A 23,332-nucleotide genomic window follows, 5' to 3' on the forward strand; every position below is an offset into this window, starting at 1 on the left:
GCTCGTGAAGAGTTCAGTGTCTTGACGGAAGTAACACCGGCTACTCCAGTTCCATTAAATATCCAGGAAAGTAAATAAAATGATAGATGTTTCTCTGGCGTTGGTATACATATAGTTATTCGAGACGTGCACATCTCAATACTCATACTGGCGTTGAATTATCTTGACCAACTATTGAAACTATAAACATTCGCTTTATTCTTCTTCAGCAATATGCACTATAATACACATTAAAATAGGAATGTTGCTCGCTGTTATTTACACCGTTGATTGGTATAGCCTACCATGTTTCAATTCTCCTGACTTTTCTACATAGAGTCAACCAACGAAATATTTCAAACAATCACACGCTTCACATGTAACATCACAATCATGCACACTTGTCAGGTATACTAATGCTCAGCTTACGGACGCAGTACGAACCATAGCTTCCGCCTGAGAAAACCACATACATGCAACCGCATGAAGCATCAATCACAATATCATCTAGTAGCGAAACGTAACATACAAATGAAAAAGGCAACAAATTGGTGTTCATATCATCGTCTCACATGACACGTACATGAAACCTTTGCTTCCTCATGGACGACGACGGAAAGCAGGCATGTAACACTTTCATTGCAGTGTAGCACGGTATGCACACCTGCACATATATTCCAGAAGAATCCGCGTATTTCATTGAATTTTACTAGAATTTATTTCTGACACGGTGCTGCGCCCTAGTCGGCGGATAACCGTCATCACGGCTACTTCATGCAGGTGTTTAGACATTCTAGTCCATGGAACCACATGTGTCGTCATGAGGAACCACATAAGTTGCCTACGTCACGAGAATGAATGTCGTACTGTTCTCGATCCTTTCTGTATGAGATATACGAGGAAGCACATCTGTTCCTCATGCAGATGTCTGGAGGTATACGCCCATTCCTTCATGACTGCCTCGTGTTGCTTTCCCTGTATTGACTATGACGACAAGGCGTGCGTCACGCTGTAACGAGCTGCATAAACTTTACATCTTAAGCCTATCCCTGATGGCTACCTAGCTTTACAGCAGCCTTGCTGCTCTCGGGCATCCGGCTTCCATCTCCCGTCCTCAACTTTCTCTGCTCGACCAGTTCCTTAGGTGCAGTCTTGAGATCGTAGGCTTGTCCCAACCACGCCATGATGTCGATGAACATCGTGGATGTGTTAAACTTCCATCCCAGCTCACTCGTCGAGTAGTCCCAGGGAAAGGTGTGATGGAAGTTGTGGAATCCCTCGCCGACGGCGAAGAAAGACACCCACTTGGTTTCTGTTGGGGAAATGTATTTGTCGAAGGGCTTGTCGCCCCAGATGTGGGCGAAGCTGTTAACGGACCACGTGAAGTTGAGTGACAGCACGAGTCTCAGGATGGCCACGACGAAGAAGCCGTTCCAGTAAGATTCACCGCATATGTAGTAGGGGGCGACGGTAGGCAGGTAGAATGAGAAGAACATGACCAGGGGCATGTAGTACCTGAAAGATGGGATGAAAGGATAAGGTTAGGTTCAGCAAAGCTGGTCAGAGGGAATGTTCTAGTACGATAATGTTGACCCAAAGACCATCACAGAACACCACCAGATGGCGACACCAGTCGAGAGACAATGAAACAGATTGTCTTGCCGCTTCCTTTCGTACTGCGTGTTCGAGGTGCAAGTGACCAATACTCTGTGCATTTTGTTAGCGGAGTCTCTGCTACGGGGCAACGCTTGAAAGCGTCCCCAAACTGCTAACGTGGGGCACCGTGGAGGATGTGGAAGACATCATAATGTCATGTGAACGCTACAGCGAAGCTCGTCCTCTTTTGCAATCGGAGTCGGCAGCTCCGGACTGTCGGCCTTTTAGTGCTGTTAAACAACACTCCACAATGGAGCGCGCCGTGTGAATACGAGTAAATATTATAATGCTTGGTGCTCACGCGCAATATCTGTAATAACGTAATTCGGTCGGTCTGTAATAATTTTCGCCATTATGTTATAATTCACACTTGTCGAAGTAATGAGGCGATATCTGTGTACGCCTCTCCACAAGGTTATGTCTTCTTGGGGATGAAAATTGTGCGCGTAAGACTAAAATGACTAAAAGGAGCTGCCGGTACACCATAATCGAAGATTACACCAAAGTCCGACGACAACACGGTGCAGGGGAGGTACGAAACGCTTTGTAAAATTCTGCCGTGGAAAATTCAACGAGATAAAGGGAAATGTAGGGAGCGAATATATTTTGTCCAATTCCAGCTGTTGCCAGCGTTGCGCCACCAATAAGAACGCGGCGCACCAACCGGAAACCCGCAGCTTGCAGAGGTCAAGATTCCAACATCTAGCAAGTATTGCCTGAATTATTCATTCACTGAACTCACTTTCTCTGAAACTGAACAACCGGATCAGCAAGGATGTCGGAGCAGTCAATGGCTTTTCCCTTCTTTGTCACCTCGGGATGTTTGTTGATCAAAAGCCATCCTACGTGTGCAAAGAAGAAGCCACGGTTGACATTGTGTGGGTCGGCGTCGGTCTCCGAGTACTTGTGATGCACCCTGTGATCTCGCACCCAATCGTAGAGGTCATTCTGGAATAAGTTACATATAAGGGCGTTGCATAAGAAGAAAAGTCGGCGCTCTACATTAATGTTTCTGAATGACTGCATTAAAGGAGCACTCCATTGCCGGTACTGAGGTGGCCCCAAAAAATGCTTTTGTGTATTTGCTCTGTCGTGCTCCGCAACGAATAAAATGAGTTCCTGCAAATGAACGACGAATGCAGGTTGCCTACAAAGCGCGCGAGGCCTTTTGTTTTACACACCTTTAAAGGAAAAAAAAAAAAACTCCACTCGCGAAAAGAGCGTATCGGAGAGAGAGGGAACGTCGTGACGTAATGTGGCCCCCGAGCACGTGACTCGCGACATAGAGAGGCACAGCTCAAGTAGGTATTAGCGGCGCGTGAGCTGAGCAGAAAGAAACATTGAAAAAACAAAAAAAAAGGCCACTGGGGCTTCTCTACATCATGCGAGACGTCCGTGGCTGCTTTTTCCAACTGTTTTTTTTTTTTTTGTAAAATTGATTGCGCAGTGACAATGCACCGCACAGCGAAAATATTTTGCATGGTGGGTCCTGATGGACAGCTTGACGAATGAGGCAGGGTTTCGAGCCATGTTAGACGTCACCTTATTGTTCCTTTAAGGTGTCGGTCATGCTAGGGAGAGAGCCTGCTGAACCTTTTTTGGAGCAGATTCTGTCTTCTTTTAGCTGTTAATGTCGCCAGGCGATGGTGAGAAAAGAAACAAAATGGTGAGGATGCTGAATTGCACTGGATACGTTAAGGAACGGGAAGAAATTCGCCTTCAGAATTCACGGTCTTACAAGGCTCAGTACAAATCAAAAACGTAACACACAACGCTAGAAAGTAAAGACAGGAGATAGTACTGAACAAAGCAAAACGTAGCCAAGAGCGCATTTAGACGAATATTTTCCTAAATCCATGGTATCCGCCATCTTGCTCTTTTCTAGCGCCATCTATCGATCGCTGGGTGCCATCCGCTGCTTTTCACGGAGAACGCTATGCGTTGCGGACAGTTTTGGACGCGTCCTACACTCCGCACTCCACGTAGTCGAAAACTGCAGAGCTTAAGCCCACGACCCCTGCCAAACACCGCAGCAACAGCGTTCGCAGCAGCACAAAACCCATCTGTTGCCGAGGGTACGGAAACAAGGTTCGAGCGCAGACTAAAAAGGTCTATAAGGAATAACTTCCTTTAAGGCCAGCGTTCACGCAATGGCGATTAAGTAATCCCCATTTCGTAATGTAATATGTTCAGTTAATACGGGGAAGGAAATAACGTGGAGACTTCATAGAAGAATAGCGTGCATCAGCAACGCAGACCGTGTAACATTAATGCGAAATTACGAAGTGAGGCGAAGCTTAGAACAATCGGTCGAACAAGAATAACAATAATAATAATAATAAATGCCATTGTTGATAAGGCTGGATGCTGAACTCGCATAAACGTCACTAGCTTGCATCTGCATAAGAACGATACCGGATTCTTTTACGTCCAGTCAATCTACACAACAAAATCCAGTCCAATGGCGGACGAAACGCTTGGCCAAGGTCAAGTGTATAGGTAATTGTGAATATACGGGGAGTAAGAGGAAGTTATACATTCGGCTGGATAACAAGGCTCCCATTAAGATGGAAACAGCGTCATGTGTCACTTTTTTCCTGATAATCTTCTCCGAAGGCCTCTATCCTCTCTTCATTCGGGGATACTGATGAGGATCCACGGTGAATATGTCAAGCCGATAGATTATTTCCTTCCTCGTGCTAATGAACGAAACAATAGCCAGATTACTGCGTTTCTCGCTGCCTTCGCAAAGCATTAAAAACCAGATGAAGGAAAGTAAAATCGAGGACGAAAGTGGCGAGGCAAGCAGGGCCAAGCAGTCCCAATCAATTAGCACTTTCATATTGCTCGAGGTCTGTTCGAAACGCGTTTTAGCAGCTTCAGAAATCTGTTGCTTTTGGTCCAGCGTGAGATGGTAGTCATGTGCGATTGATTCCATTTTTCTCGTCGTCCAAGTCAGCGAGAACTGGTACAAAGAATTGTACTATTGTGTGCGCACACGTTTACAACAACATAAGCGGTAAAATGGTTCGCGCTAGCTGGTTGTTCATATTAGCTTAAATAGGGTTGGTTTAAAAGATTTGGAATCAGGTTACCGCAACCATCAGGACCTTTCGGGAGTAAGTGCACGTGGGACAAATGGGACTATTTGCAGTGGACTATTGGGACTATTAGAGTCAGATGACTAAAATGGGAATGATTGCAATCTTGGTGACTAAAAGCTGTTATTGCTCAACAATTTGTTCTCTTCTTTTCTTCTTATAGTACTAGATAGGGATGTTCCATCCTCCAGGTCATTGTCCTCATCCCTCAGGTTTTCATTCCGCCCCCTTTTTTTTTTTTTTGTCAAAGCTTTTAGAATAAGTTTGACGCACGAATATTTCCACGTCACCCTCCAAAAAAATTTTTATGTCCGTCTAGCAGCATATTATGTACGCTCCGTGCTTTGAATACGGCAGCTCTCTAGATGACTGAAGTAATCTCCACGAGTAAAGTGTCCTTCACTGCACGGCACCAAGAGCCTTTGACTTTTCCCATCAGGAGTGCAGCTTGATCGATGCAAATTAGCTGCTAGTTGGTTCTTTACGACAAACGGCCAATCCAATTCAATTTTTAACAATCTTCAAGTCCTTAACTCGTTCATCTGTTTGTATTTTGTGTGTGTGTATGTCCTGGGTAGCCAGTTCGACTTCGTTGCGCCTCAAATCCCCATTTTTTTCTTTATCACATCGCCATCACCGTCCTTTACCAATCAATCAATCAATCCTGCACGCGCGACCCGCTGACCCAATCTTACCGAGAAAACCAACGCAATAGGCGATTTCAGATACTGCCCTTGTGCTCCGCACGGGGGCCCTCCGTCGCCCAAGTCACGTGCATCGCGCAATGCGTCGTGGGAAATGGTTTACATTCGTGCTTGCTGCCTGTTGCTCGAGGTTGCGGGAGGTGAAGGAGAAAGAAAACCGAAACTGTTTGCGCTCTTCTTCTTCTCTCTGACTCATGAAAACTATATCCCAAGATGCAGCGAGACTTTCGCAACACGGCGCTCTCTGGTGGGCCACCCATGCAATTTCTGAAATCGTCTATTGGGGGAAACCAGAACGTAGGTAAGAGCCCTTATGGAATAGCTTCCTTTAAAGCAGGCGCTCACGCAATGGCGATTAAATAATCCACATCGCGTCTGCCCAGTCACCATCATCAATTTATCTGTTGTTGTTTGTTGGGGGAAACCTCCAGTTAAAAGACGTCATGCTACCTGAGCAGCAATGCAGTTCCAGATCATGAGGACGATCCGCAAAGGCAGTTTCGCTTTGTAAGCTCTGTGGCACCAGAGTCTGTGAGCTCCCGCCGTAACGCTGATGCCTGAGGACACCAGATAGATGATACCTGAAACACGGCGACCAAAAATATTTATTTTCCTTTCTGGTCTTAATGCATAGATACATATACACAGGTACACACGACTGGCATCTCAAGCAACACTAAATTTTGGCCCAATATTGGCTGAATATCGGCAATACCGGTGCAATACTGGGCCAATATTAGACAAATATTGCCAGTATTCAGCCAATATTGAACCAAGATGTTTCGCTGCTTGGGATTGCCACGAGCAAAGCAATTACCAACCTTATAATATCTTATAATTCTAAACCAATCGGTCAATCATTAATACACATAAAACCCCAACAGTACTTGGACAATAGACCTCTACCCGAGAAACGTCATCATGACGTTGGCAGACAGACTGAAACCGAAACAAATCGGAAGAGGAGGGCGAGGTTCCACCAATGAAACTTGTTCGCTGCCTGCTACTGAAAGAAAAGTAGTACCGAAGGTCGCGTCCCTTTCGCGTGACTTTCGGGCACGACCTTGTTCGCCCCTATAGCTTCAAGCGTAGTTCAGCTCTACCAAATTGGTGGCGCTGTGGAACACTATGACATCATTTGTTTACAAGCAGGGAAAGGTCTATTCGTTGCCATACGCCTTCTGATTCGCCAGGTCTCTTTTCCCGTAACCATACACGGTGCTAACTCAGAAGAAGGATCGAGGGCATTTCAAGGGCAAAGCGTAAAGTAAGCGGATGTTCGAAACGTAAATCTCACCACCGAAGGGACATCGCTACTTACCAAACACATGCGTCTGCCATTTGCAGAAGAACCACAAGTACGCTCCGTAGACAGCCATAAGGTGGATAAGGCCGATCTTGATCACATTGCCCCAATATATCTTAATGGGGTATGGCTTCGAGATAGGTTGGGATGGTGCAGCGTGCACTGTCTGACTGGGTTGAACCATTGTGTCTGCTTGTGGTGCCATGATCTCTGCGTAAGAAAGCGAGAAGACTATATCAAAATGATAAACCAGGAAAAAGAATGAAACAACTTCAAATTAACTCAATTGAACCTGAAATCTACTGTAAGTAATCTTGAAAGTATAGTGCAAACCAACGTTTTCATATTGGAACTAGCGGGAGGAATTGCGCTACAACATCGCAGACGCAAAGCTAAAGGTTTGACAGACTGACTGCAAAAGTCTCATGTCATCACCATAATCGTCTTTATGTCATAGTCACGATTTATTTGTTGTTGTTGTTGTTGCCTTTCCATAACATCCGGTGTTACTATATATTATAGATATCATAGAACTCAGCGCATTTGGGTCAACGTGGGTGAGTTCCAAGCTTTGATAGTTCTTGGAAAAAATGAACATTTACAGCAGTTAGTCATGCACCGGAGTTATTTCAGTGTACGGTGACAGCTTGAACGTGAGGACATAAGTATACGTGTGATTGATGTATTCGAATTTGACCTTGGTTGGTATGATTATTAGCATCACTCGATTTGCGACTGGGCTTCCCTAGAATAATGGCCGACGTGACGATGCTGAAATATGAAATGACGTATAGCTTGCGGAGATGCACGTCTTTAGCCAAACGATCTTCTTTCTTTGTCGGCATGCGACGTTTGTACCGAAACCCGAGCAAGGGAGAGGGGGAGTTATCCTATCCTTCACTGTATTTAACATTCGTGTATCACCCTCTATCGTGCTATCGCTAGAAATAGAAGTGTAAATTAGACTGGTGCAAGACGAGGCTACGTACTAGAGAAAGAGATAACATTTTCTTGGGTTTGAGGAACACACAAGACGAAGAGGACAACACAAGACTCAAGCACCAGCAATGAAGCTTTAATGCAGAGGGTACAATGGGAAGAAGCGAACAACAGGGTGAGGGGGGGGGAAGGGAGAGTTGAATATCGTTGTCTCCGGTAAGGCTGCCAACCAAAGCAATCAAAGGCAGGCAGAAAGTTGCAGAAACCGAAGCTCTTACGTGGGTAGATCTAAGTCAATTTTAGTACTTTGGTTGTACTAGTAATTTCTGAGATTGTGTACCAGCTCGTATGGGCATTCCTTAGTGCCACGTGTGGAGGGATGTTATCGTATCTCCTTACTCATAGCTTTGTGTAAGAGATGTACCTATACCCCTTGCCATATAGCATAGAGCATTCCTTAGGCTCATTTTACTATGCCTATATGCGAGTCATAGAAGGAAAGACTTATACTTTAACCCTTAATGACACATTGTATTCGGCTCCGAATCACCGTACCTTAACATCTGTTCGTCGCAGGTATGATGGATAAGAGACGATGTTCCCAATGTGCACTTTATGCAAATCAGTTAGACGTCCTATCGTAATTTTGAGGCACACGAGCAGAACGGATCCCGCGGTTACTCACGTGGAGGAAAAAGTCTCGCAGGGGACGACATATTGTCAGTATTAATAATTGAATATGGGTACCGACGATGACGTTTCAAGGAAATGACCGGAATCATTTTGACGGAGAAATCATACGACTTTGACGTAAGACTGCGGGACGTATAGTTTACGTGCATAGAGTGACGCAGGTCACTACATTGCCGTTGTTCCTTCACGGTATGAGGTCGTCATTTAACCAGATCTCCACGGCGTCTTGGTATGCATGAATGAATTGCGCTCCAGAGACAATAATGAGAGATATTCGGCTTGCAACGGGAAGGAATTTTTTTTATGCAAACCATAGCGGCGTTAGATGCGCTTTAATGGTACTGAATGGTACCAAGTACCAAGTACCTGTACTGTATGGTATGGTACCAAGGACGATAGTCGTGCGCTTGACAGTCGAGCGTCAAGATGAACTATACCGGGCACTGTCGGCGCGCTTTGAAAGTGCCTCAAGAACGCGTCAGACATAAAATAAGTTGTAAAATGATAAAATGATTCCCCTAACGTTGGTGGTACTCTCCCTTCTCCTCCTCAACGTGATAAGCAAGTATGCTTACAGCTTTGTGAGCTGATCAATTCGCAAAGCAGGGGTGCGACAGGAGGACCCTGATTCACGTGCACTTGGGCCTTAGGTACTTCGTGCAGCTTAGGTTGGTTCACCCGTCCACCTCCAAAATGTACCCTAATACAGAAAGCAAGTTACGTCCACCAAGTTATAACCATACTGCTCGTATTATCGAAACAAAACGATAATATTCTGGTTGTTTGCCACATCAAGCAACGTGCGCGTACAGAGACGGTGACTAACACCCAGTGGCGTAGCCAGACCTCCAAGGTAGGGGGGGCTCGATACGAAAACTTGCCCCCCCCCCCACCCGCTGATCCTGTGTCGACAACACACACATACTTGTGCACACTGCAAACTGAGGATTAAAAAAAGGAACGAAAATAGTTGATTTAGACGTTCACAATACGATTACATGTATAGGCTGTCATGACCAATCAGGTGGTGTCACGAGATTGGAAGTATTCTGAAAAGCTCATACTTTGAAAACCATTCAAGAGTGTTTCTTAGATAGACGCTATGAACTGCAAGAACTTTCGCCATCGTCACTCTGGTCCCCCCCCCCCCATATATTATATTCTCGGATTTGCACTATTTGTGTGGGTCGGTCCGTGGCAGGTAGGGGAGGCTCGAGCCCCCCCCTAGCCCCCCCCCCCCCCCCCCGTGGCTATGCCACTGCTAACACCATTGCAACAAAACTGGGGCCAAGCTTATGGGTATGTTTCGCAATTTGCCAATTATCTGTAGCCTATCATAGTGAAGCGAAAAACAACAACAACAACATAATTTCAATCTATATTGACGCGCTACAAGGTCTGCCTTCATGTCACGCTTGTCATCAGACATGCTTGAGATGACAGGCGAAATTTGCGCCGCTGCTTACGCTCCATTGAAATGTTCAACGACGAACACAAATTGTTCTTTGCGTAACTTTCAACGAACATGGGGCTGGCAGTTATCACGTTGGGATTCGCCGTTTTCTTTCATGCCAAGGACGTCTATAGGGTCAGAATAATTCGTCGCAGTTTCCGCGTGCAGATGCAGTAATAACAACATTGCAGTAATACTCAGATTGATCGGAGCCTTGAAATGTCGGTACAGGTATGTAAAAGGAAATGCAGACAATGTCCATCGCTTATGTATCGTCGTTAATGTTCACAAGGCGATCAGTATGAATGGTTACGTTCGCATCGTTGTTTTCGTGCTTTCAGAAAATGATGATGGGTCAGCGTACATAGGAGTGTCCCCGAGTTTATATCATCCCACGTGCTCTGGGGTATAGTGTTCCGCCAGGCTAAGCGGGGAAACGCGCCATCAGTCATAATTGTTCTCTAGAACTCTGCAAATGTTGTTTCCCCGGATACGTGGCCGTGTCTTCCGATTGGAATATATAGAATATACACGTAGATATACATCAACCTATTTGCGTCTTCTGGTCTCAGACCGACTAGCTTTCTTCCGAGAATATATCTAATAACCATTGTCTCGTTGGACTGGTTCTCTAGAGGCTTCTGCGCTTCGACACAACCTGGGAGGATGAGTTCGTTCAGTGTAGAGATACCTTGATGCGTCGAGATAAGCAATCGGAACGCACCTATTGGGCAGCGCTATTCACGGTGCTACTCCCTGTCCAGTAGACGTGTTCCGATTATTTTTCTCGTCGCATCAAGTTGCCTCTACATTGAACGAACTCAGCCTTCCTGAGTCAAGAACGGTGAACAACTTGAAAAATCGCGAGTGCAACAAGAAAGAAAAAAAAAATCATTGGTGCAGCGCCACTGCGCGTGGGCACTGCAAATTTCAATTCCAAAACCCAATCTAAATTTGTAGATTAAGGTTGCGTATGGCATCCCACAGAAGCCTAATCCAAGGAGGAGGGATATATGTTTGTTCAAAGGAAGAGCCTTGTAGCAAGGCAGAGAGCCGGCTTGCCATTCCGAAGGAAAAAGGGGGAAAAAAAAAACGAAGGTTGAGCGAAGTTCTTACGGTGGACTGAAATGGAATATAATCACACCGACTCTTTTAGAGAATGTTCTCTTGTCAGCGCGTAAGAGATACGTGACTGAAATAAACTCCTAAGGGGTTCACCTTCCAAATATTACTCACTTTTTATCTATCGCGGTTCGCGAAGCAAAATGTTCCGTTTTCATGGATGGCGAATAGTTTCGGAATCAATATGCGAGGAAACCGAAACCGAAACAATGTTTACTCTTATATCAGTAGCATTTTTCAAGTGCCGTCCGACGCTACGTTACGACGAAGTGGTACCGTGAGAGCCGTGCGCAGAGTCCTAAGCACTGAGACTCTTGTGCAACACAAGATGCAGCTGCAACAGTGTATATGTCAATGTGAGCATCACACACTTTTATCCACAATGCAGGACTCTTTCGGCATAAGTACGAAAGATTCTGTGGTATGCATGCTCTTCTCCTTACAATTCGGGAAGCATTCTTCACGACACGATTCTTCTTGCACCTTAACGCCTTCAAATTGTCCCTTTCGTTGTCTGAGTATTCGAAATGAGACGAAACTTGCCCGTCTCTTGCACCCCTGAAACACGGGCAGGATAGAACTTCCTTTGAAGTAGGGGCCCTTTACAGCTTTGAAGGACCCCTTAGTGAAAGGAGTTCGCGTCACTGACACACGACGACAATGCTCGACAACCTCGCTTTAGTGTTTCTCTCAGCGAACCCCGCAATTCCTCAGTGCCTCGGCGATACGGGCGTAGACTTCACCGTTCTGTTTCTGTCTACGCAGGGCATCTAAATTGTCTTCGCGTGACTTTATAAGAACCCACGTATCCTTTTCTTGCCACTGCACTCGCGGCTTCTTGGAGACGCTCGCAAATTTTGGTGCTTGACTATTGTCACTCATTACAGTCACGATTAGTCACAGTTCTTCAACTATGTACACGCACACGCAGGATCGAAGCAAGCAAAACACAACTAACAACAACAACAACGCTGGCGTGCGTAGCGGACGCCCAGGATTCCCCAAGACCTTAGATCGAGATTATTGAATTTATGATCACTCGTATTGGACACGACAAGACTCCTGTAAGTTTAGAAACTATTTCAACGACTGATGAAAACCTTAAAGATCGGCATTTTTGTGTTAAATAATCGAGATCTGCTCATCATCGACGTAAGCTGCGTTCGAGGCTACGCCTTTTTGGAGGGAAATGAGATGATCGATCATCTCTTTCGAAAATAAGTCCAGTATATCTAAAAGAAGGGATGTCCATTATCATGTGTCAATGGGCACAAACGCCGTTCCGGTAGATGTTCTTATCTGGAAAAGCGCACACGCACACACTCCTGGCAGCGTCCCGATCCGACGATCCGTAGAATTATGCATGATAAGTATTATGTTATTTATTATTATTATTTTAAATTATTATATGCCTATAGCTATCCTGAAAACTAGGAGAACACTTCGATATTTCCTGTGACACACAAAGGAGCACCACAAACGAATACATATGTTGTTACGCTGGCTATCAAAGGATAGCGGGTGAAATGCGAACATAGCAGACGACAGCAGGGCCCCACCGTCGAATGTGGCGGCCTCTCTTGGGACCACTGCGAACAGCGGGAGTCCTTGCCGTCACTTTCCCGCACTACTTCCTGTACGAACTGTGCGTACTGATAGAATCAGACTCATGAGTCGCCATCTATCGATGACAAAGCTCAATGGCAAGAGAGGTGAGAGAGAGAGAGAGAGAGACAGAGAGAGGGAAAAAAACGAACTGTCAGAGAGGCGTGACGGCCAACGCGGTCAGTGTTCGCTGCTCTCGCGTTTCCGGCAAGCGCTTCCAACGAGTTCCTAATGCTCCATCTTTCTATTACTCTCTGCTGGCTACTCACACAGACGTAAATTGAACTGTGACGTTAAAGTGCTCTCTCCTTTGATGAAATCTAACGTACTTTCTGCTGCTGAAACAGTACGGCCTTATAACAGTGTTAACGATGAAATATTTTTACAAAATGTGAATCTTAAGAAAAAGTTATGTTCTAATTAATGTGTTGGGGAGAAAACATGGGTTCTAATGATTGGTGCCGGGCATTGATACTGCAGATATGTGTGAACCACGGTGGTTTATCACAGTGCAAGCTCTTGCAGTAAGCACTCTTCAAGATGTAAGGTAGACATAGCTACAATTGAGCGACCGCTGAAGCGTTTATGTTGCTTTTCAGAAAGGCAAGACTAGAAATGACTACTCGTCTATCTATTCAGTTAGATAGAAAGTATAGCCTGTACAAAGAAAGACATTTAAATTATTTTAACATTATCAACCTGGGAGTATTCAAATAGGTTCATTGGCATCGTCTTCCGTAAACTGCTGTGCGTCATACTGCGCCATCTAGTGAAGACAGAGATAACCCTCTCCGGCACCTCAAGGTCATGTGCATGCGCATAGGCCGTTGTGATAAAGGTCAATTATACTACGATGCCCCACTCCGCACCCGCTAATATACCCTTTGTACGATAACCGCGCTTCAACAACAGTCCGAAAGCCCAAGATACCCGTGCGTGGCATAGTCTCTAGAATCATCTTCCAGGTGGCGCGGAAGCTTTTTGTTGAAAATGCATTCTACAGCTAGGTAGGGAAGTTAAACGGAGCGTCCGTCTGTCCGTCCGTGGCGTTCTCCTGTAAAGCGTGCTTTCACTGCACTGACTTAGTGTAAACAGGAGAAGCAACCAAGCAACATGTCTCCCCGGATTTCGTGGCTAGCTGACGTAATGCTGCTGCTCTGTTTTAATGGAGTGGGATGATTGTGAAGCGGCACCTTTCGGTTTGCTTGGGCGGACAGACACATCGAAAAGACATTACTGCGTTCCAATTCAAAATGAAGGAGACAAAACAAGGCCTCGACAAAACGACCAAGGCAAAACCTGCAATAGCTGGCCGCATCGAAGAGGTGCGTTGACACTGAAACTGATGGTTGCTTTGTAGTATAATTTCTCCGGCCGAATAATTTTGCTTAGGATTGAAGGACTAAATTTCCTGCCGTTCGTTTACCACAGGTATGAAGTCTTCAATTGTGGCACATTAGCCTTGCTCCTGTCTTCTCATCTGTCTAACTTTAATTGCAGTTCGCTATGACTCAGTTCCTTTGTTTTATGTCACCACACCGTGTAGGTCAAGGTGATTCACATCTGTAATATATGCACTACACAAGACCGTTTGGCGTGGTCATCACTAATAAGAGAAATACTTCAAAGGACCGCGTGCTCCCGCATCTTGGCTGAGTGATTCGCGTGCCTCTATCAAGCACAAGGTGAACGCTCTCCTTGACTTCGTTATGCATGCTCACGGTTGTGTGAAGGACAAGGAATTACGTAGAAAGTGAAAGTTAGAAGATGCAGTTCGAGAAGGACAAGAAGCCTGTTTGGAGCAAGGCACGCTATCGGCAATGCGTGTGTTGCCAATGAGAATAATTTTAACGTAGCCTCGAGTAACTCAGTAACTTAATGTGTGGCTTTTGTCTGCTCTTGGCTTCTCTTACTCACACAGCAGCCCAAGTGAACTTAGACTTGAAAAAGAAAATTAATTAAATAAAAATTTTGGACACATTTCGTGGTATGATCACAGCAGAAGTTAGGCTCACAGTGCAGATGGACAATCACGACAATTTGTGCCATTTCTTTTTTACTTTTTTTTTTGTGTCGAAATGTCAGCACTGTGGTGGCATCCATGTTTTTTCTTCTTTTTGCCGTTGCAATATCCAGTTTGTGTTCTTTATTATTCACTGTACCGTTTCATATTTTCTTGCTTTACCATGGTTGTGCGGATGGAGCGCTGTTTTAGGTGGCAACCCAATAACTTGAGTAAGACATTCAACTTTGCTGCAATTATTGGCCCATGTCAGAACCACGTGTGACACCGTCGATGCCTTCTAATGTTCTTGGAGGTCCTCGTGTCTACCAGTTTGCTCCACACGCTTAAAAATGAACTTCACCGCATAACACGCTCCTAGCCAACCGTCATCTCGAATGATATCGTTATCTGCCATGATTTGTTGAAAACGGGAGGCGTACGCCTTTTTTGTGATACCTATGCCGTTTATAACTGTCACACAAAAAAGGCGTACGTCTCCCGTTTTCAACAAATCAGAGCAGATAACAATATCATTCGAGATGATGGTTGGCTAGGAGCGTGTTATGCGGTGAAGTTCATTTTTAAGAGTGTAGCGCAGCCAGGTGGGGGGCAGCTCAATTGTTGTGCTTGTCCATAACTTTAACTTCATTCTTATATCTCACATTTAATGTTTCGCGTGTAATGGGGTAATGTACTGCTCTCCAGCCGTGAATCACCCCATGCATGTCATAGTCACGATTTATTTGCTGTTGTTGTTGTCGGTAAGGCATATTTCGCTAGAAGTTACGAGATGTATCTCGTCGTGCAGAGAGCTCGGTCTCAATGGCCCTCTCTTGACTTGAATTTTATTTACGAAGACCACGTGTCAGGTCTGCCCTTCCCGAAGGCATTTTAGTGGCTTGCGCTATTCATCTTTAACGACGTTCAAATTGCGGCGACTCGAGCGGTTGTACCACTTTTTGCCCTACTTATCTGAACTCAAAGTGAGGACTCACGAGTGTGAGATTATCCAAGCCGGAACTGTTATTCCAGGATGCAGTAGAGTTGACGAATATTGTGTCTATGTGGCTTCAGCTGAAGAAGACAATTGAAGAGCTCTTGCGGAAAGGGCAGATAATAAGATTTCTCGAAATTGTTGTTATCACAATGGAGGTCAGCGAATACAAGCACAAGTTGGCGACGTGGGTACCAAAAAACAATCGAATTAGGAACCGCCTGAGGGAACCGTTTATTGTTGTGGTTGTTGAGGAGTTAAAGCAAAGCAATGTATTGCCACGCGCATTGACCTGGGTCCTTTTTCCTGGGACTGAATAGCGCGTGTCGGAATCGACACCAAAACAGAACTTCACCGCATAGCACGCAGCTAGCCAAGGATCATCAAGAATAACGTCGTCCTCTCTCCCGATTTGTTGAAAGCGGGAGGGCTGCACCTCTTTGTGACTGTTATACAGTTGTGTTAGTTGTCACAAAAAGCCGTACGCCCCGTGCTTTGCACAAATCAAGAATGATAAAGGTGTTACTCTGTACGACGGTTGGCTTTCAGCGTGCTATGTGGTGAAGTTCTCTTTTAAGGGTGTAAGGGAACCTCATATTTTGTCATTTTGTTTGATGCGCTAAATGTAGTATAACTGATAAATTATTGTGCTCTATTGAAATTCGCAACTCACTCCGCCATCACGGTTCACTGGTGCATTCCAAGGATCAATGGCACGATAAACGGCGGTTTAGTTCTTCAGGATATGTACATGACATTCTCGGGTAAACGTGAACAAGCCCCCGCCACGACTTCTGGTGCCACGAAGACTTCCGGTCCTTCTGCGACTAAGGACGCTCGGAACCAGTCGCCATGCAGAAGTATATATCTTTCGCTTTCCTGATTTGTTGAAAACTGGAGGCGTACGCCTCTTTGTAGCAATTTGAATAGCAACAAAAAGGTGTATACGACCCTATCTCTCTCCTCAAATCAGAGGCGATAACTGTATCAGTCAGCACAGTGGTTGGCGCAGAGCATGTTTGCTGTGAAACCGGATGTCGTTTTGGCACCAAACCGGAAGCGGTGAAAACGGCATGCATATGGGAGAGCTTATGCAAACAGGTCATACGTATGCATGCAGATACAAATGTCGCGACGTCTGTCCGTGGCGGCTACTTGTAGAGTGAAATAAGCGGGTGATTTTCGTAAAAGAAAACACAGCTGAGAGCAAGTATGTATAGTTGAGTAGTGCAGTTGCGGTGACCTGAAAGTGAGTTGCAGTATTGCAAACCTTGAGGGCTACTGCGTCTACATTATACATACCATCAAATACCGGCACATAGGCTTTATTTTTATATTCGTAAACTTTAGGAAGTATTTTTTATCAAAACTATTGATGTCTTGTTAAGCGGTCACGACGAAACGCAGATCGATGACCCCTCCGCATGTGTCGGAGCAGAACTGGCCTCACAAAAAAATAAAAAGTAAAAAAGGATAACGTCTCTTTAACCTATACCGTTGCTGTGTGCAGAATCCAGACCTTTCATGCTGCCCTATTTCTCTATCCGGTGTTATGCTTGAGAAGCTAGGTAATATTATTTCCAGTTGGATATCTTCTTTTTAAGCGTTGAGAGAGGATATCCTCATACGAGGAGTGTACCTTATCTTAAAATCCTCGAAATATCCAGTGTACCATTTCAACAAAGGGCTCTATAGCAGAAGTAAGCGTGGAAACAATGCAGTCTTGTGCGAACTTGACCTCGAGACTGAGCAATGCATTGAGAGGCAATGTGCCTCCTCCTGTCTCCTCATTACCATACAGAAAGGGGGTCACGAATGATCAAGGTGAATAGAGGCGCGCTTGCTTGTGCTTTCCACAGTAACACCTAGAAATAAGGACACTGGCGACAAAGCCATGGTGCAAGTGATGTGGAGTTGCGGGCCTCACATTAGTGAAGCCAAAATCTCCATTTTATTTTTTCCTTAAAACCAAACAAGCAACCGTGGTGTGACGTTTTTTTTTTGTCTTTTACTTTGTTTTCGGGGTTGCCAGTATTGCCACCGTGCATATTACAGTTTGCTAAGTAAGTGATTTATATCTGTAAGACATGTAACATATCGAAGAATGTTTAAAATTGACTAACTTTAGATTTGTTTTAAAAAGGTGCATTTAAGATTACTACACTAAGGTCTACTACGATTTTTTTGACAAGTGCAATTATTTTTTACAATTTACTTTACTGATAGTTGTGTGTATATGCGTTATGACATATGTCGAAACAGTAGTCACAAGTATTCGTCGTTTAGCGCCACCCACGAGCGAGAGAAAAAAAAAGGAAAGAAACAATTGATCGCCTCGTCTACTTTTCAGGGTATGTCACTCTGGCTATTTTTGTCTTCAGGGAGGGTCGTTAGGCACGAGGAGGAGGGGGGTACGTTTATTTGATGAGTAATGAACAATGAAGGGAAATGTTAGCCATACATATACTCGGCTTGCTACTCCCTTAAAAGAACGATTGAAACGAAAAAAAAAAGAGAGAGAGAGAGAGAGAGATGCTTGAGACATAAACGCACATTAAAGAACCCCATTCGGATAAAATGAACTCCAGTGTGATGACATAAGAGAATAATAGACATAATACGCAATTACCAGATGACATTTGTTGACCTAAAGTTCACTTTACATAAAACGTCAGTCCGCCCTCAATTGGAATATGCACCGACGTCTTAGAATCCCGCACACAATCCGCTCAAACAGACTATAGAATGTGTGCAGTCCGATGAAGGGAACCACAGCTGCACCAGGAGTGTTAGCGAAGCTTGACCATTACTTGTAACAGTGCTGGTTTTCTGTGCGTATATTTACAGGAATGTTTATTATTTTCTACTTGATCCTTGTATTCCCGCTCTCTTCTGTAACGCTACAAAGCTGCGAGGGTAAAATAAATAAAGCACATACATAAACATATATGAATAAAACAACATAAATAAAACACGGTAACAAAAATAAATAAGCAATTGCGGCGCTCAGTAGTCTGACATCACGCTTCCCCTGACGTAACCACCCGCAGGCATATCAGCCAACCTGAAACGCGAACAGCAAATAAGGACAAAACGCTTAAATGAAGAATGATGCTATCGCCGCTGCATCTCTTCCGAGCCGGCATCCTATCGGTGACCAGTTTGAAAACGGGTCCTGGATTTGGGTAAGGGAAGGGTCAGTCGCAGCCTGGTCCAGTTTCGGGCCTTCCAAACAATGGCCCAAGGGAGGATAGGACCGGCTAACAGAATGTGTAGCCTTGAAACCGGAAGACGGCATAGAGAGCAAAAGAAATAACCAAGATGCATCCTGAATGAAGGCCATCGTGATATGCCTCCAGGTGCGAAAAGATATTATTGGGAATGCACGGACGGATGGTACCGTTGTCCATTGAGCTCCTGACCGCTTGACATGCATCTACTCCTTCCGGTACCGGGTACTAAACAAGAAAAAAATAAGGTTAACCTTGACCCTGTGATGCGGCTGATGATGACGATTGCGGTGCATTAGTACGTGGATTTGAAGGTAGCCCCGATTTCCGCGTGTTTGAGCAGGAGTGATTTTTGTAATGCGCTGTGGGAATCGATGTCAGACACACGTACACCGTGAAGATTTCATCCATATGAGGTCGCGAGAGCCTGCCGAACTATTCGTTGCGGTTTGCGAGGGGAACGAAGAAATAAAGTGAAAATAGCAGTGTTGAACCACCAGCTACCTGCTAGTTTGCTACTAGCCAATGACATGATACGTAGGCGGTGGGTATTTTTTTTATCGCGTATAGACAGAAAACAAGAAGATACGTCGAAATATTACGGTGAAACTATCGGCCAGTGCAAGACAAAAAAAAAAAAAAAAAAAGAAAAAGAAAGAAGAAGTACACAGTGTCCTGAATTTCATTTACATCGGTTTTTTAACCATAGAGACTATCGACAAGCTACGCAACGTCAATTCATGTCACGAGAAGGAGACTTCATTATAAGATGATTGATTGATCGATTATGAAGAAGAAAAATATCTTATACGATGAGTCGAGCTTATGTAAAAAAAGGGGAAGAAACTGCTACCCCCATAACGAAGCCATAAATGGATGAACCCCAACAGAAAGGAAAAAGAAAAATGAAGAGATGAAAAAATAAAGAGAGAAAAACATCATCCCTCCCGGTCCCTTATAAGATCTTTTATTAATGTGCTATTGCTCGCTCCGCAGTAACCGGTCTCACGTTACGTAGGGCTTGCATTACCATTTTTGACTATCGTCATCATGATCATCATCATCATTGGCATCAACATTGAGATAATTCGACCCCATGCACTTCAATGAACATATCGACGTCGCGACCCACTGTATGTCACTGGCACAAAACTGTGCAGAAAGAAAGATAATTATTTAGGTCTCTACCCCTATATATGGCACATTATTTTATATTTTTGCACACACACACACACACACAAAAAAAAATAGTTCTTGTTGTAAAGTGACAAAAGCAACATTCTGAACGAGACCCACACCCCTGGCATGCCGGATCGCTCGCGGGTGTGTAGTCGGGCGTTCACTCGAGTGTGGGAACGCTTATTTGCGTCACAACGGCGGTCGCTATATTCTCACAGCACGGGCGTTTAGTCTCTTCTGCTATTCGAGAACGGAGGCGACACGACCCATGGGAGTCGTTCCTCGAGTGACATCGCTTTGTTCCTGACCTTTCGCTCTTTTTTTTTTTTTATTTCTTTTCGTGAAAATAACCCTGTCACCCAGTGACATGCGCGCCCTGCACGTGATCTCAATATTTTTCAAGTTCGAAACGACCTTGCTAAAGAGTTAAAGATGTAAAAACGACGAAGTTTAACTATTGTGAATATGAAAAAAAAATGCAGATATCAGATCAAGCAGTTCAATAAATAAAAGAGATGTGTGTATCGCATGCGAACAAGGACACAAAAAGAAAAAAGAGGAGCAAATAAAAAATAATCTAAAGAAGAAAAGTGAAACACCTAGTCCACCAGCTAATAGACTGAGAGACAAAATTACACGAATAAAAATAAGAGGCCGTTATAGCTTATTACGACGTTTTTTTTCATAAACGATTGGCTTCAGGGCCCTGGTGGGATTCTAGATAAACGATGATGGCGATGATGATGATGGTAGTAGAAAAAAAAAGGGGGGGTATGAGCCCGCTCACCGTGGGACAAGCTACTCCAGATCTAGTAGAGAAAAAAAAAAGAAATAAACGAATAATTAATTTCGGAAGCATACACGTTCGTACCACAATTGAACCCGACCATTTATACTTAATTCCTCGCTGTCGCTCACTTCAATTCGTTGCAACGAAACACAAGGTCACGCATGTAGTTAGAGACATAGAAAGTGAACGAGAAGACCGACTCAAGGAAGTCATCACCGCTCCATTGGAGCTGTTCCTGGTGACGAGCAGCCAAACTACAGGGCATCGCGGAGTAAATTATTTGACACGGCGACTGACGAGCTCGGCTTTCTGTACTGGAACGTTACAGATCTATGCCGTTCAAACAACCAAAATTTTCGCCTAGGAAGCTATTCTGTTAATTACGTGGAGGATACAGCGTGGAAAGCCGAGCCGATATCGCGTTCGGTAAAAACCTGCGCTGTAAACACACTTTCACAAAACGCACGAGTGAGGCCAACAACGGCAAGCCGATCTCACGTAACGTATTTCGTTCCGAAGCTACCTTTACGTAATACGCAACATCACACGTATCATGCGTACACCGACATCTTTCATCAACACGTCAGCTTCGCAAACCTTACCTGCGACTGTGAAGGTCGTTGCTCAACGAAGTACACCTCCGAGTTCCGGTAACACTGAACAGACGTTTGCAGCTGCCGCCGAGTCACACCACGTTTACACCCATACGAAAAAGAGGGCGAGAGGGTATTCGAACACCTTTCCCCTGGTAAAAAATCCAGGACCCGCACCAGGACCTCCTCGGCGAAAGTGAAGTGTAGTTACGTAACACTAACTCCTTCTCGGCAGAATCGTCACGAAAGTCACCGTGTGGTTCTGTTTCGAAAGCCCACAGTTTAATGCACTACGTAGGGACAGCCCAAACTTGCGAGGGAAGCGAAGACCTCGACCCGATGCCCCAGAAATTGAGAACCTTTGTCGCTTCCTTCGCCTCCATCGTGCAGGTTCTTTCCCTCTCCGTCTCTTTTTCTTAGGTGTGTCTGTCCAGCGGCGTACTTATGTAATACGGGATCCGTTAGTCAGCGTTACGGAACTTATAGGGTCAACGAGCTTCATCTACCCAGACAACATGGCTGGGGGAGAAGAAAACAAGTGGTTATGGAGCTGCTAAAGGTATCTCGGAGGGGGGGGGCTGTTTTTCGTTCTTTTGGGTTGTACTTGTGTGATATTGATATCAGAGGGGAATTAGATTTCGGAGTATATCTATATATGAAGTTTTGCACACTCAGAAATTCGTGCAACATGCGGCGACACACTTATCATTGTGTCAGTTCATTGGAAGTCTAGCTATGCGTATACTACTCTGTTATTAGCTTGGAACATGCTAGCATGATCGTTTACATGATGCGGCATCATGGTGTTGGGATGCTGTCCCGGCCTGCTTTTGGGAGGTCTTCGTAGCAGAGCTTAAAAAAATAAAATTTTGAATCCGTATTACGTTAGGCCTTGCTCTTTCTAACGTGCAAATGCCGTGGGATATATTTATGCTGGTAGGCATGCATTGAGTGTGGAAGTCACGTTTCAAGTACCAGCAAGGTGAGGCCCAGTTTTTTTGTTTTTTGTTGTTTGTCTTCTTTTTTTTTTTTTTTAAAGAATAGCAAGTCGGCCTAAGCCTGACTAACCTTTCCTCCCTTTCTGTTTTCAATAAACAATCCCCCCCCTCCTCCGCCGTTGTTAAAATAGAAAAAATAGTGACAAGCTGGTTGTGATGTCCGCCGTTGTTGTTGGAAAATTTTTCGGTAAGATGTGGAAGAGATACGCTGTCTAAGAACGTTAGAAAATGAATATGTAGTGCAATGTAGTTTTCAATACTTTATGACACTCAATGCTGTAACCGTGACATGTATAAGGTGTGTTTAGAGCATAGCAATGTGGAAAGTTGTTCTCGCAAATGGTTGTTCTGCGCATGTATTGAAAGACAAAAAAGAAAAACTGAGGAGTGATAATCGAGAAAAAAACGTTGCCCGTGTTACACCTTGTGTCAGTATATACACCGTATACACAATTGCAAGTGACTGTCCTGATTGTGAATCATGGAGGTATCGCGACGTATGTTTACGCGAGATACAATACATTACCATTTCATAAGAATACAGTCTCGGTGTTAAGGTTCTGTTTTTAAGAGTCCTTGCTACAGCTACCGCACGGCTTGTCCTAGACCTTGTTCATGCTCGGCGGAGTTGAGATGCACACTTAGCTGATCTGGCAGTAGATATATGGGTATGCAGTCTGAAATGTCGTTGATCCAGTTAAGGGTGTATAAAGCTAAGAGCTATGCAAATTTGTAGATACAAGATTGTGCAGTACCAGGAAAAAGTTCAAGCCAGACGAACAGGATATGGAGTTGTTTTAGTAGGGACGTGGCTTTTTTCGTCTGATTCGTGTTGCCCATTACTCAGGCTTGTTACATTATGAATTTCGTCCACCACCTAGCTTGTGTTTGTGCCATTTTACCTATTTGTTAGTTTTTCCGGAATTGCTGGTGCTGTTTTCTGTCTGTGCTGCTAGTTCTTTAGGTGGACACTTCTGTATATTGA

General features: G+C 44.5%; 1 protein-coding gene across 2 annotated transcripts; it reads right to left on the bottom strand.

Moving 5' to 3' along the window:
* Positions 1 to 783: 783 nt before the first annotated feature.
* LOC135368590 (stearoyl-CoA desaturase 5-like) lies at positions 784 to 21,713 on the bottom strand. Of its 2 annotated transcripts, none has more exons than XM_064601976.1 (5): positions 21,359 to 21,713; positions 6,762 to 6,956; positions 5,891 to 6,021; positions 2,378 to 2,583; positions 784 to 1,494 (listed from the first exon to the last, which is right to left on the bottom strand). In XM_064601976.1, exons 2-5 carry the CDS (start codon positions 6,949 to 6,951, stop codon positions 1,023 to 1,025), a joined length of 999 nt encoding a protein of 332 aa, XP_064458046.1. In that variant the 5' UTR covers positions 6,952 to 6,956; positions 21,359 to 21,713; the 3' UTR covers positions 784 to 1,022. The 2 variants fall into 2 exon arrangements, with proteins under 2 accessions (XP_064458046.1, XP_064458047.1); XM_064601977.1 differs by lacking the exon at positions 21,359 to 21,713 and adding an exon at positions 11,068 to 11,938.
* Positions 21,714 to 23,332: the final 1,619 nt, after the last annotated feature.

The sequence above is a fragment of the Ornithodoros turicata genome, chromosome 9 (genome assembly GCF_037126465.1).
Source record: "Ornithodoros turicata isolate Travis chromosome 9, ASM3712646v1, whole genome shotgun sequence".
In the NCBI taxonomy this organism is placed as follows: Eukaryota; Metazoa; Arthropoda; class Arachnida; order Ixodida; family Argasidae; genus Ornithodoros; species Ornithodoros turicata.

Coding starts and splice junctions, on each gene's coding strand:
- LOC135368590 (XM_064601976.1), bottom strand. CDS start 6,951: ATGGCACCACAAGCAGACACAATGGTTCAACCCAGTCAGACAGTGCAC. Junction 6,022..6,761: donor ATGGCAGACGCATGTGTTTG/GTAAGTAGCGAT, acceptor GCCGTGTTTCAG/GTATCATCTATCTGGTGTCC. Junction 2,584..5,890: donor GGAACTGCATTGCTGCTCAG/GTAGCATGACGT, acceptor AACTTATTCCAG/AATGACCTCTACGATTGGGT.